The 14739-nt window shown below is 48.8% G+C and overlaps 2 protein-coding genes across 2 annotated transcripts in view; both read left to right on the forward strand.

Moving 5' to 3' along the window:
- dyrk2 (dual-specificity tyrosine-(Y)-phosphorylation regulated kinase 2) overlaps positions 1–12824 on the forward strand; it is a 13670-nt gene extending 846 nt beyond the window's left edge. The window contains exons 2-8 of the mRNA XM_079335536.1: positions 447–587; positions 5415–5518; positions 6492–6819; positions 6891–7054; positions 7138–7527; positions 7915–8005; positions 8094–12824. Of these exons, the coding sequence (XP_079191662.1) occupies positions 447–587; positions 5415–5518; positions 6492–6819; positions 6891–7054; positions 7138–7527; positions 7915–8005; positions 8094–8734 (1859 nt within the window). The 3' untranslated portion in view covers positions 8735–12824. The remainder of the gene's footprint in view (positions 1–446; positions 588–5414; positions 5519–6491; positions 6820–6890; positions 7055–7137; positions 7528–7914; positions 8006–8093) is intronic.
- A 639-nt stretch (positions 12825–13463) lies between these two features.
- The window catches only part of cand1 (cullin-associated and neddylation-dissociated 1), a gene marked incomplete at its 5' end in the record, with an annotated part of 7551 nt that continues 6275 nt past the window's right edge, over positions 13464–14739 (forward strand). Inside the window, one exon of the mRNA XM_079335490.1 lies at positions 13464–13493. Within this exon, the coding sequence (XP_079191616.1) occupies positions 13464–13493 (30 nt within the window). The remainder of the gene's footprint in view (positions 13494–14739) is intronic.

Genomic DNA, 14739 nt, shown 5'->3' on the forward strand with positions numbered 1-14739 from the left:
TTAGAATATAAACATGGTGTGTGTATTTTGTATAAAAAATATATTAATAAGACCACAAGTAGAAATCAGCAGCACAAAACACAAACTGTAGAGGTCAGAATGAGACAAGAAACCACCAAGTATATTATATTATATCAAAAACAGTTTATTTAAAGTCTGATTCAAACAAGTATTATCAAATACAGAGTGTAATTATATGGTTATTCATGAAAGATTGATTAGAAATGATCTTAAATGCATTAGAAGTAAGAACACAGCGTTATGATAAAAACATATAAGAATTAGTTCTATAATCTACACTGAGAGTTTGTTCACATTTAGTTATTAAAATGTAATAACGTTTTTTAGAGGAAGTTAGAGGAAACACTTGTACTGTGAGATATTTAATAAAATCAGAAACATACATGTCTTTTTTTACTGAATTAAACCAGAGTAAAGGGGGGGAGGGGGGGGGGGGGGGGGTGGGGGTGGAGGAAGAGGAGGAGCTGCAGGAGGAGGAAGAGGAGGTGTCCCATCTGTCCGTGTCCAGAGGAGAGGAGCGGCCGCCATGTTAACCAAGAAGCCCGGATCCTCGGTCCTCCCGACGGGTGAGCACAACCTCTTTAGCCGGCCGCAGGTCGCCTGAGCCCGGCCAGAGCAGCTGGGACACACCGCTGATCCGCTCCGTCTGATAATGAAAGCTTCTAGGAGACAACATGGCTGCTCTTTCTTCTTCTGCTGCTTTATTTCATTAACCATAATCTGGTTTGTTTAAATGTGTAGCAGCGTCGGGAGATTTACAGATGAAATGTTTCAAGGCAAAGAAAAGATAAAGAATAAAAGCAGCTGCAGACTGTCAGTCAGGTTTATTTATAGCTAATGAGAAGTGACAGCAGCAGAACCAGCAGCAGAACCAGCAGCAGAACCAGCAGGTTCCCGGTGTGTTTACTGCCTCTTTATACCGGACTGAGCTCCTCCAATAATCCGCTTCAACTTCCCGGTGGGTGTCTTTAACGACTGTCGCTAATTCTTCGTGTTTTAACGTTAACCGAGAACAGCTCACGAACGAACCGGCTCTTTTCACCGGCTCTTTTAACCGGCTCTTTTAACCGGCTCTTTTAACCGTCTTTACAGATGAACAGTCGTGAATCATCAGCGTATAAGCGGTTATAAGCGTAAAGGGAAGAGATGTTGTATTTAAAAAGGTTTAAAAATTAATGAGAGGACATAAAAAGAGTCATTAACATAAACTGAGTTTGTTAACATGATTCTGTGTCGGAACTGAGGAAACGATTTTCATATAAAACCGACCCGATGTGTCGTGAAAGCAAAAATAAAACCTTTGCTGACGTGGATAAAACTCGTTAAAGCGAGTAAATCCAGCCAGTGTCAGATAGGCATCACACTGAAGGGCCCCACCAATCATGATGATGTCAGAAGGGGGCGGGGCTAGACAACACCTTGACTGTAAACAATAACAAAGAAACTCGTTGTTTTCCAGAGCTTGACAAACTTTTCCTCGCTGCTCTGTGGTCACCATTTTATTTGTTTACAGTTGTGGCAGAGCTCTGTGCTCTCATTGGTGACTTTCTGTAGAGAGGTCACGAGGCTGCTTGATGGTTGTTGACATGATACCCGGGATGATCTGGTGGATTTGATGCCGATGTAGTCTGATCTCTGCATTGTGCCTAACACGGCGTCCTAGCTGCCTGCAGGTGACGATGTACCTGTACCATGTAACCTCAACGTCCAGTTTCTATTTTTCTGTCCTTTTCTGGCATAGATGGACGAGGAATGAGGAAGTAGTGAGCTCTGATACTTAATGGAGCATTTTAGCTTGTTAGCCTGTGAGGTAAACGGGTCAGTACAAAGATCCGTCGTTTCCCCCCCTTTCATTGGTTCAGTCCGTCCTGCAGTGCTCTGTCTCGTTAAAAAAAGCTCCTTATTTAATTAACCTAGTTTTGAAACATGCTAATGCTGCGCTGTTCTTCTGGGTTAATCTAAGCTGGCTAATGGGTTAGCATGGCGCTTTTGATTTACAGACACAACATGATGATAGATGATGTTTCTTTGGTTACGCAGGTTCTCAATTAACAATGTGACCAGCTAGCTGACTGTTAGCCTGCTAGCTTAATGTTAGCCTGCTAGCTAATATCAGTGTCCCTGAGTGTACAGATCCTGATGGCGACTTGTATATCAGTAAAGTGTTGCCTTTACATTGCATAGAGACTATATTGTTATCGGAACGTAAACACAGGAAATCTGCCTAGCTGTGTAGTTAGCCTCTTTGATACTATTAGCATTTAGCTTGCTGCTATCTTCATGGAGTTTGTCCACACAGCGGTTTCTCCCTTTAGCTTTTATTTAGCTAGCAGAGGGACGTAGCACTTCAGAGTGGTTCAGATAAAGGACCATTTAAAGAAATGTTGCTCTCCTCTCTTAACCAGCAGGGGGCGCTGTCTCTACTATTAAGTATAAAATCAGGTGACGTATATTGACTGTAGAAAGGACTCTTTGGAGGCCTCTTCAGTCCTCTTCCGCTCAGTGTGTCCTGGGTGTGTGTATCAGGCGATGCTTCGTGGAGCTCTTCAACGCCTCCGTCCTGCAGCGCTCTGTCGTCCGGCTGAGAGCGCCTCCTCCATTTAGCTTTAGCAGTAGGAAGAATGTCCAATAATACATTCAGCACGTTCTATTTTAAGACCGCGGGAAGCTAAAAACAAACCGGTTTGTGAGACGTTTCATATTTCTCTGAACACTTGGCGTATTCTGTTGTTCATCCTTTGAGTCTCCTCGGAGGCTCGCAGGTTTGAATCCCGCTTCCTTTCACACCTCGACTGCTGCCAAGTTGTTGTAGGCGACTGTCAAACAGTCCGTGTGTGGTTTAAGACATGAGCACAGAGAGTTTAGAGGGAGAGGTGTCCTCTTTGACTTCCTGTCAGACGTTTAGTGTTCACGCCTCACGCTGAAACGCGCTGGCTGTGGGCTGCTCATCCATCCTGTCTCCATGACAACGGTCTGTTGACAGCGGCCGCTGTATGACCGACTCTTTAACGTGTGTTATATTTGAGGTTGTTTATTTCCTGATCAGACACGGAGCGAGGAGGACGAGCGTACGAGACACGGGACATGTCAAACAATAGGAAGAGAGCGCCGGTGATGTCAGCGGCCTCTTTCTGAACAGTTGAAAGATCGAAGCGCTCGGTGCGGCCGCACAATAAAGGCGGAGCACCCGCTGGCCGCTGCTGCTGCTGCAAACGCTCTCGGGCCGTGGAAAAGTGTGGCGTGCTTTGATCTGGAGGCGTTCAGCGACGTGTCTGCAGGCTGCAGAACAGAGAACATGACGAGCCGCTCAGCCTGATCCCCACAGAGCGCGGCGAGCTGCACGTCGCTGCAGCGTTTCCCTCCCGTCCTCGCTCTGAGCAGCTCGCCAGGCGCGCTCGCCGCCGCTCTGGCATCTTCAGCGCGGTGTCAGGTTCACATTCAGCACTCTGCCTGCGTCTGTCAGGATGGATCCATGTTACATTTTCATATGTTGTGGACAGGGCGCGGCGCTGCGGTCACGCTGCAGAGCGCCACGCATGCAGTCAAAGCCGGTCGGTGGAGTCAGAGAGAGAGAGAGAGAGAGAGAGAGAGAGAGAGAGAGAGAGCGAGCAGGAAAGCCTCAAGTGGGATTCAAACCCGGGCCGTACATGAATGAACCACTTTGCCACAGCGCCCCGTGTTTGTGCAGTCCAAACTGGGGGATCGTTGAAATCAAGATGTGATTGGGTAACGGGCGCCCAGGACGTTGTGTTTGTGTTGCCATGGTAACAGGGATCGTGGACCGGACCCGGCGGCTCACTGCGAGCGTTTGTGCATCATTCAGCAGAACGGGAGTGTGTCGAGGACCAGGACCTGGTCTGATCCACATGACCATCAGGACCAGGACCTGGTCTGATCCACATGACCATCAGGACCAGGACCTGGTCTGATCCACATGACCATCAGGACCAGGATTAAAGAGTATTGATGACGGGGATATTGATCAGCTGCTTCACTGCGACCACTTTCTGCTGAGTCTGCACGCCGTGTGTGTGTGTGTGTGTGTGTGTGTGTGTGTGTGTGTGTGTGTGTGTCTGTGTGTGTGTGTGTGTGTGTGTGTCTGTGTGTGTGTGTGTGTGTGTGTGTCTGTGTGTGTGTGTGTGTGTGTGTGTGGTCCTTATTAACAAGATTAAAGCGAGTGTTCAGATTAGAGACCATCTGTTTGTTTGAAGCACTGAGAGAGGTCTGACCTCCACCCTGAGAGGGGTCTGACCTCCACCCTGAGAGGTCTGACCTCCACCCTGAGAGGGGTCTGACCTCCACCCTGAGAGGTCTGACCTCCACCCTGAGAGGGGTCTGACCTCCACCCTGAGGGGGGTCTCACCTCCACCCTGAGAGGGGTCTGACCTCCACCCTGAGAGGGGTCTGACCTCCACCCTGAGAGGGGTCTGACCTCCACCCTGAGAGGTCTGACCTCCACCCTGAGAGGGGTCTGACCTCCACCCTGAGGGGGGTCTCACCTCCACCCTGAGAGGGGTCTGACCTCCACCCTGAGAGGTCTGACCTCCACCCTGAGAGGGGTCTGACCTCCACCCTGAGAGGGGTCTGACCTCCACCCTGAGGGGGGTCTCACCTCCACCCTGAGAGGGGTCTGACCTCCACCCTGAGAGGGGTCTGACCTCCACCCTGAGGGGGGTCTCACCTCCACCCTGAGGGGGGTCTCACCTCCACCCTGAGAGGGGTCTGACCTCCACCCTGAGAGGTCTGACCTCCACCCTGAGGGGGGTCTCACCTCCACCCTGAGGGGGGTCTCACCTCCACCCTGAGAGGGGTCTGACCTCCACCCTGAGAGGGGTCTCACCTCCACCCTGAGGGGTCTCACCTCCACCCTGAGGGGGGTCTCACCTCCACCCTGAGAGAGGTCTGACCTCCACCCTGAGAGGGGTCTGACCTCCACCCTGAGGGGGGTCTCACCTCCACCCTGAGAGGTCTGACCTCCACCCTGAGGGGGGTCTCACCTCCACCCTGAGGGGGGTCTCACCTCCACCCTGAGAGGGGTCTCACCTGGGAGACGAGCAGGAAAAAGTCTGTGACGATTCTTTGGACCAATCAAAGGACTGCATTGTTTAGCTTCACCTTTTAGGGTCGGATCGATATTCTTGTCTCCCCAACAGAAGGGTCCCAAAAGGTAGGAGGGTACGGGTCGGTTATTTGGGGATCTTTCCTGGTCTCTCTTGGGAGCTTGTGTTCCTGTCTGAGAGTCAGTGAACGCTTCATGACCACGTAAAGCCGTGCATGTGTTGTATGAGGTAACCGTGCTCAGACCGGTTAGTCCTGCAGGGGGGGGGGGGGCAACGGGGTGGGGGGGAGCTTCAGCCTGAGTTCCCCTTAAACTCAGTTTGTTTTCATTTCAGGCAAAGCGGGCGAGCCGGTCTACTCTCCTGGTCACAGTGGCTCTCAGACGACGTCGCCTGTCGCCCTGCCGCGGCTCCGCAACAACAACCACAACCCTCTGACGGTAGGAACCAATCAAACACGCCGCTGGCTCAGTTCGCCCACACTGAGCTGATCCTCATGTACCAGAGTCACTGAAGAAGCTGCTGTTAGCGTGTTAGCCACCTGTTAGCTCGCTCTCCTCTCTTACAGTCAGCTGTAGACACTCAGCTAATTATAGACCTGCAGCATGCTCAAAACAGCTGATTGGTTTAAAGGCTGGTGTGAAGGGCACACACACACACACACACACACACACACACACACACACACACACACACACACACTGAATGAAACAGAATGCACCTCTGTTATCTGAAAAGACTCAGGTGTGCTGGTCACCACGGCAACAGGGAGTAACTCCCGGAGTGAGAGACAAAGAGCGGGATGTTGATTAAAGGAAAACGTCTTTATGATTTTAATGAAACAACTCACAGTTAACTGTGACCTTTGACCTTTCAGTGAGCAGGTATTAAACAGTTTATCACATGATGGTTTACGATGATGTAATCACATCGTCAGTATTGCGTTGTGTCTGCAGACGTGGTCACGTCTCGTGTCTTCCTGGAGTCGGCCATCTTGTTTTTCTGGCTTGTTTCCAGCTCACGGTAAACTCCGTCGTGACGTCTCGCTCCGAGTGTTGAGCTTTAAATACAGTCCATGTTGTCAGATGTGGACTTTTATAACCTCTCGATCCTCAAACCCCTGACTTATCTGGACTTTACCTCCCGGGGAGGGGGCGGGGCCTGCATGTGAAAACAAAGTCCTAATCAGTTGACCTGGATATTAGACGGACTTTGAGCTGCCAGCTCTTGGCACAAAGTCAGTGGAACATCAGACTGAGCTGCTGCCGTCGGCTTCGTGCTTGATGAAGAAATGTGAGTAACGAGCAGCTCTCAGAAATCTGCTCGTCTAAAAGTGGAAGGATGTGAAGCTGCAGCCATGTTTCTGTCTCTGCGCTCTTTGTGGCTGATCTTCTGTCCGTCTTCCCCCTTCAGGGAGGGTCTAAAGCCGCCATGTCAGACGCCGTTCAGCAATCGCAGGTCCACGTCACGCCGCTCTACGAGGAGAACACCAATAAGCGTCCGGTCCTGACCTCCCAACCCAACGGCCTGGCTCCTCTCAGCGCCACGCGGCCGGGTCTACCGCTGCCCGAGCGCCAGGCCTCAGAGACCGCCCACCACTGCCGGCAAAGCAGCGCCGCCTCCAACAAGTCGACAGAGAGCAAGCCAAAGCCCGCCGCCTTGTCCCCCGAGCACGCCATGAAGCAGTTCATGGCCAAGATGTCGTCGTTCGAGCACCACGAGGTCTTCAGCTACCCAGAAGGTGAGTGTTTGAGTTTTCTGATCGTATCGGCCACTTGACGGGTCAAATGACGGCGCTCTTTCTCTCCCCAGTGTATTTTGTTGGTCCCAGTGCCAAGAAGAGGTCAGGGGTGATGGGCGGAGCCAACAACGGCGGCTATGACGACGATCAGGGATCCTACATCCACGTTCCACACGACCACATCTCATACCGCTACGAAGTCCTCAAGGTCATCGGCAAGGGCAGTTTTGGACAGGTACGTACCTCCAGGGTGTCAGGTGGTGGAAGAAGAGTGAAACTGCGGCTTTAAGCTGTCATCCTTATGCCCCGCCCCTGCAGGTAGTGAAGGCCTTCGACCACAAGTCTCAGACCCACGTGGCTCTGAAGATGGTTCGTAACGAGAAGCGCTTCCACCGGCAGGCGGCCGAGGAGATCCGCATCCTGGAGCACCTGAGGAAGCAGGACAAGGACCTGAGCATGAACGTCATCCACATGCTGGAGAACTTCACCTTCAGGAACCACATCTGCATGACCTTCGAGCTGCTCAGCATGAACCTCTACGAGCTCATCAAGAAGAACAAGTTCCAGGGCTTCAGCCTCCCGCTGGTCAGGAAGTTCGCCCACTCCATCCTGCAGTGTCTGGACTCGCTGCACAAGAACCGCATCATCCACTGCGACCTCAAACCCGAGAACATTTTACTGAAGCAGCAGGGACGCAGCGGCATCAAGGTGAGTAATCCGCTCTGGGTCTGTGAAAGCTTCTTCATTCGTCTCTAAAATCAATCAATCAATCAATCAATCTTTATTTATATAGCGTCAATTCATAACAGGCGTTATCTCAAGACACTTTACAAAAGCAGGTAAAGGACCTTACTGTTTGTCTGTTAACATTAACAAAGAGCAGGTAACAAGACCATGCTCATTGTTATGTTTACAAAAAGCAGGTAAAGGACCTTACTTATGGCTATGTTACAAGAGCTCAGCTTAATCCGTCATGGCGTGGCAAGAAAAAACTTCCTTTTAACAGGCAGAAATCTTCAGCAGACCCGGGCCCATGACGGAACAGCCATCTGCTAAACTGTGCTGGGCTTGAACATTTCCTCTGTCTCTCCTCAGGTCATAGATTTTGGTTCCAGCTGTTACGAACATCAGAGAGTTTACACCTACATCCAGTCCAGGTTCTACAGAGCGCCAGAGGTCATTCTGGGTACGTGTTGGACTTAGCTTCATGTTCTGGTCTCTGGTTCCGTTGTATCAGCAGGGTTTGAGTTTGACCCCTGACTCTTGTCCTTCAGGCTCCAGGTACGGGATGCCCATCGACATGTGGTCTCTGGGCTGCATCCTGGCTGAGCTGCTCACTGGTTACCCGCTGTTACCGGGGGAAGACGAGGCCGACCAGCTGGCCTGCATCATCGAACTTCTGGGCATGCCCAGTCAGAAGCTCCTCGACGCCTCCAAGAGAGCAAAGAACTTTGTGTCGTCTAAAGGTTACCCGCGGTACTGCACCGTCACCACGCTGCCTGACGGCACCACTGTGTTGAACGGGGGCCGCTCACGGCGAGGGAAGGTACGAGGCCCTCCGGGTAGCAAGGACTGGAGCGCAGCGCTGAAGGGCTGCGACGACCCGCTTTTCCTGGACTTCCTCAAACAGTGTCTGGAGTGGGACCCGGTGCTCAGAATGACGCCCAGCCAGGCGCTGCGCCACTCATGGCTGAGGAGACGACTTCCCAAACCGCCAACAGGAACGACCACAGGGGACAAGACCTCCTCCAAACGGGGAACCACCGAAGGCACCATCACCTCCATCTCCAAGCTCGCCACCACGTCCTCGACCACCACGTCCTCCTCCTCCAAAACCAGGACTAACTTGGCGGCGATCACCGATGCCAACGGGAACATCCAGCCACGGACGGTTCTGCCTAAGCTGGTCAGCTGAGAGTGAATGCGTCCCGCTCGCCGCGGTGGGAAGACGAACGCTTTGGAGACGAGCAGTCGGCTGGAACTGAATTAAACTGGTTCTGTCCAGTTTTAAAGAGCGTTTGTTTTTTTCGCAGCGTTGTTGGCGTGAAGTCAGCCGAGGACACGTGGCGTTGGAGAGGTGAAATGTGCAGAATGAGCAGACGGGCTGCGTTTAGACTCCTCGGTCTTAAAGTGTGTAAATGTGAAGTGAGCACAAACGGCTGCTCAGACAATCAGAACACGACACTCTGTAGCTCCAAACACACAAACACGCCACTAACACGCCACGAACACGGGGCTGATGGAGGGAACAAGGCTTTAAGCTTTTAGCGCAGGAACTTTTTAGTCTGAGCTAAATAATCGATTCAACACCAAAAACACGTCGTGACCTCGGGCTGACACAGATTTATCTACAGACCACCGTTTTAATACCACGACTCAGCGGAGTCGGCTGTGGCCCAGCGGGTCGAGTCATCGTCTCTCAGCCGGTAGGTCGAGGGTTCGATCCCCAGCTCCTGCGAGCAACATGTCCTTTGGTGCGCTGATTGCCCCTCGAGGATAAATAGAGTTTCTAAAAAAAAAAAAAAAGGGTCCCAAATATGTGGCTCCTGTTTTTATTGATCTGATTCATTCCTGTCACGTCGTGTTTTTAAACCTCTCGTTCTCTTCGATCTGTCCGTCTTTAAGCTAACGGATCGATTAGTCAGTCACTGCCGCAAACAGCGAGCTCTGTCGTCTTCACATCGCCACGTAACATGGCGGGATAATAATGATATGAAGTAGCAGCTAAGGTTTAAAAAAGACGCCACGCGCTTCTCGGGGTCACGACTTTCACATCTCTCTGAAATAATGTTTGTTTTTTAAAGTTCCATTTTAAGGAACTTTTTAAGGAGTTTAAAACGACCAACAGAAACTCAAACCACCTTAGCGCCTTAGCCTTCGTTAGCCATAGCCTGTTAGCTCTTTGCTGCTCGGCCTTATGAAGCTCCAGCTGGTGGCAGAAGATGAACGGGGTCGCCGTTGAGCTTGACAGGAAACAACAGAATCACGCCGTTTGTGTTGCGTAGCTTCCTGCTGGTGTAAACTGGATGAGCCAGCGCGAGCAGCCGCCGCCTGTAATCTCAACCATCGCATGAAGAACCTGAAGGAAACTTCCTGTTGTGACTGTGACCACCTATTGTCTGTACGCCGGAAAGAAGCGCCCAAATAATGAAGGAGGAAGTTTTTAGATTTGAGGAAAGAAAAGTCAAAATGAGAATGAAGAACAAAAGGTCGTGAGGTCATCAGAGAGAGAGAGAGAGAGAGAGAGAGAGAGAGGGACGAGTTTATTACGAGCTGAGATTTCAACAACAACACAGATTATTACAATCTGCTGAACGTTGGACTTTATTTTTAAATCCCGACTTATTGCACGACATTACAACTTTATCCTACAAATATTACGACTTTCTGCCGATGACAAAACAACTTAATTCTCATCGTACGTCTTAGGAAGTAAATGTTCTCGTCCCGTTAAACGTGGCGCCTGATCCCGCACGCTTCGAGGCCGTGGAAGGTTAAAATTCAAAATGACCTGAAATAAACGAATGAAAAAGCTTTAAATGAAGTTAGAAAAATGTTTGGACCGGCAGGCGGTCTCTTATTAACTGACTGTTAGTGTTTGGATGGAAGCGTTTATCAGGGCTTAAAGATGATTCTCATTAATTTATTAGGATTTAATATTTATTGATCTGATGGCGTTCACTCTGATACTTGAATGTGTGTGTGAATGAATGTTGAAGCTTGTTCCCTCACAAACACACACACACACTTAAGAAAACACAAACACACTTCTCTATCTGAACACACTCTGCAGTCTGGCTCCGCCCACAGGAAGTGTGTCTCACTGGATGAGGATTTGGAAGAAGAAGAGGAGGAAGTTGGCGTGATGTAATGTAGCACATGAGGAAGTGGACGGCCGTGACGGTGACGCACAGATGGAACTGATAATTTATAACACACAGACACTACCTGCTCCGCCCATCTCAGAGGAAGCCCCGCCCCCCTCCTGGACCTAGGCCGGAATCAGGAAGTAACTGAACTATGAGGAGGGGTGGGGGGGGGTCCTCTTTGATGTTTTTGTGATGTTTGTTTTCTAAAGATTTGATTGGTTGGTTGATTGTTGATTTTTTAATTTTGTAATTTTTTTATTTAGTGAGACTAGTGCTGAGAGTCGTAACTTTGTGCCTTCAGTATCTCATCGCCATGACATGCCCACCCGACACACACGCACAAATACACACACACACCTTCAGTGCAACACGCAACACAATGATGATGTCATAGAGTTAGATATTGCTGCCAAATCCTGAGTGCTGATTGGCTCCTTGTTTGTTTCAGGACACATTGAGTTTAGTCTTCTCGCCCTGAACTCAAACTGTCAGGCAGTGACTCCCTCGGGCTCTTTATACAGCGTGACGCCATCCCATGGTTGGGTTAGGGTTAAAGAGCGTGCCAACACTTCGTAACATTCACTGATGGGCAGCCAAAGCATCTTTTTCTTCTCTGTATGCAAAACATACATCCCATAATAGAGCCTAGAAAGCCATTGGTTGGCCTCTTTTTGCACCTTCTTCATGGCAGAAGGCTGGATACTTAATTATCCCAGCTTTCCTGAACGCAGCATTTAAAGCAAGGTGTGGTTGTCACAACACCAGGAAACGAACCTTGCCTGTGGTTACCATGGCAACAGAAACACATGACCGACACAGCCCATTATTTGTTCATTTTCTTGTTAAAACAGAAACTCTGTCGTGAAACGTCAACATAACGTTTGTTTGAACATTGTAAAGGGTTAAAGGTCATTCTTCTCCAGCGCCGCCGCTGCCATCCTTCAAAATAAGTTTTATTTTTTATTATATCCAAAATTATTCAGTTCAATAAATAGATCATTAATTTACAGATGTCTTATCAAACTGATGACCAAGTTTGATAAAACAAGTCATCACTCGTAATAATTAATAGACCAACCACAGAATGTAGCTTTAAACTGATCAACATGACGTGTGTGTGTGTGTGTGTGTGTGTGTGTGTGTGTTGGGTTTAAAACATGGCTGCACAATGTACAGACACATATCAGCTAACTGTCGCCACGCGTCACCTTGGGACAAACTGGTGACGCCTGCTGAGGACAGGGCTAAGCTAACACTAGCCGATTGACCGCTAGCGTCCAGCCGCTAGCTGCTGCACTGATGTTTTTCTCTACAGTTAAGCTAACACTAGCCTACTGCTAACTGACTGCTAGTAGCACCTCGCAAGTTTTTACCTGCTAGCTACAGCTGCATTGTGGCCTCACATAGGGGCTCACATTAGCTGTTAGCTTAGCACAAATGTGGTTTTGAAGCATTGTTTGTCCATGTTGGTACCTCAGACTGCTCAGTTATTATTATGATTATTACTGTTGTCATTGTGACTAACACCCAGGGCATTTGGTTGGATCTACCAAAGTGCATTCCTTTACAAAGCTAGCTGAGCGCTAGCTGCTCAAATAGAAAGCCAGACAGGTAGAAGAAGGTGAGACAGGAAGTGAGAAACAGCAGCTGCTTTTCAGATGAAATGGAGGGAAGCAGAACGTGATGATGTTTTTATCGGCTGCTGGAACATGAAGTCTTTAACCGACCTCTTGGTAGCAAAAAAAAATACAATTTTGTTTTACTCGTGTGAAAGCAGCTGTAGTCTAACTAGCCTGCTAGCTCATTACCACGCTAGCCAGTTAGCCTACTAGCTCATTAGCTATTTGGCGTCTATCAGGAGGTCTCTGCAGCCAGAGGTTAGCCATGGTTAACGTAAAGCGTGTATCTGTGACGTTTGCCAGCTGGGTTTGAATCGTGGATTTTAAATGTAAATAATGTGGAAAATGTTTCAATGATAATTTTTTGGGTTGAATGCGCCGCTGTGCCACATCATGGCCAGTTTTACAACGTACTGTATCTACTGTACAGAACACATGAGTCGACACTTTTTCTAGTGAGCCTTTGTTAAATTTTATTGTGGTGGAAAATGATTATTAATAAAACAGTTTTATTGTTCGAGGTTTACGAATCGTTCTTTCATCAGCTCAGTGGTCGCTGTCGCTTTGCTCTGAGACGAGCGAGCGCCTCACAAAAGGCGGAGCTGAAACCGTCTTGATCTGATTCGTCATCAGCCTGACACTGGAGTTAATCAACACTTCCTGTTTCACCGACAAGGAGGTGGGGTCGATTCTGATCTTTAAAGAGAGTAAATGTCAGCCACGAGTCCGCCGTTGTTGTTGTTGTCCATGTACTCGAGCGTGTACCTGAGAAATATCTGCATATATATATATATATATCTATATAAATAAAGATTGATTGATTGATATCGCCAGTTCAACTGAAGATGCGGTTTGTAAACTTTGAGTTTTAAGGAACGGCGTTGTCGGGTAAAGGTTAGCGTTTCGTGAAAACTTTGTCCTGTAAACACGGAGAGTTAAAATATTCCTCCAGGTTTGGTTCGAGTTAGTGAATGTTTTTTTATCAAACTGATCGTGTGCGGTCCAATCAGAACTGTTCGCAGAGCTGTTGGTGTAAATATCTTGACTCCACCCAGGGGGAGGAGTCAAGATCCTCCTCTGTCTCTGTCCTGTAGCCTCATCAAACAGCGGACTCCACAACTCTCTTTTATCAACCTCGATTTAGAACCAGGTTACCATGACAACGCACGCAGGCTCCCGCTCACAGGTACTAATTAATGCAGCGCGGCCGGGGCAGAGGATATGACATCACTCTGACTCCTGAGGAGGAAACGAGCAGGTCACGTTGCTATGACAACCGGGACTCTTTACAGAGACGTCGTCAGATCAGAGCACACAACAGAAGGTGACAGATCCGGCATTCACAGGATGGTTTTTCTGTCTGGAGGAGCTCTGACACTTCTTCACACTGAAGAGGAGGGAAAGGTGGGGACTTCCTGTTTAGCAAAGGCGAGATCATCCCCTCCAGCTCACAGAGATCATCTCCTGAAAGTGATGACTTTTACGTTTTACAGCCAAATCTTCTCATTTCCTCAAAGCCAGCTTTGAACATTCCTGCTGTGTTTCTGTTCTACGAGCGCGACAGGTCAGAGGTCAAACACCAGGACCTCTTCCACACAAGTTGACCTTTGACCTGTCTGAATTAAGCTGTTTCCCAACTGCTTTAAAATACCAAAAAGTTGTGAAAAGTACTGAAACAAAATTCTGAGAAACAAGAGATTGTTTTAAAAATGTTTCATTTACTCTCCACAACACGTTTGTTTACATTTATATTTCAAATGTCTGAACCGGAGACCTTCACCCTTCAGCCAACACCCCTCTGGATCAATATCTATCTATCTATCTAACACTTTCTCCTGAGTTTCTGCTGAGTCCCTGAACGCCTCTTAGCTGCTGCTCAGTGACGTTGTGTTCGAGGTTAATCCGGATTTCTCTGTTTGGGTCGACTCCAGAGGATTCTCCGTGTGACGCCTTCACCTGCTGCTCTGATGTCAACAAAACAAACGGGATTAACCATCCAAAACCCCTGTGTGTGTGTGTGTGTGTGTGTGTGTGTGTGTGTGTGTGTGTGTGTGTGTGTGTGTGTGTGTGTGTGTGTGTGTGTGTGTGTGTGTGTGTGTGTGTGTACACGTGTGCTATTTAAAACTGGATGTAGCTCAGAGCTCAGCAGGACTTCATTACAGCAGCAAACACACACACACACACACACACACACTGCTGGTAACCTGATAGTGTGCGACCTGCTGCAAAGGATTATGGGTCCAAATTAATATCCACTTACTGTACAAATGTCACAGCAGCTTCACCCACAAACAAACAGAAACAGAGCGGCTGCTTCAGTGATGAGACTCAACAGGAGACATGTTTCAATGAGCTGAAGGTGGAACACTTCTGATTGGTCATCGGAATGACTGAAAGTCCATCAGGGACACCTGGGAGGATTTCATGAATAG

Source organism: Symphodus melops (assembly GCF_947650265.1).
Source record: "Symphodus melops genome assembly, chromosome: 22".
Lineage (NCBI taxonomy): Eukaryota > Metazoa > Chordata > Actinopteri > Labriformes > Labridae > Symphodus > Symphodus melops.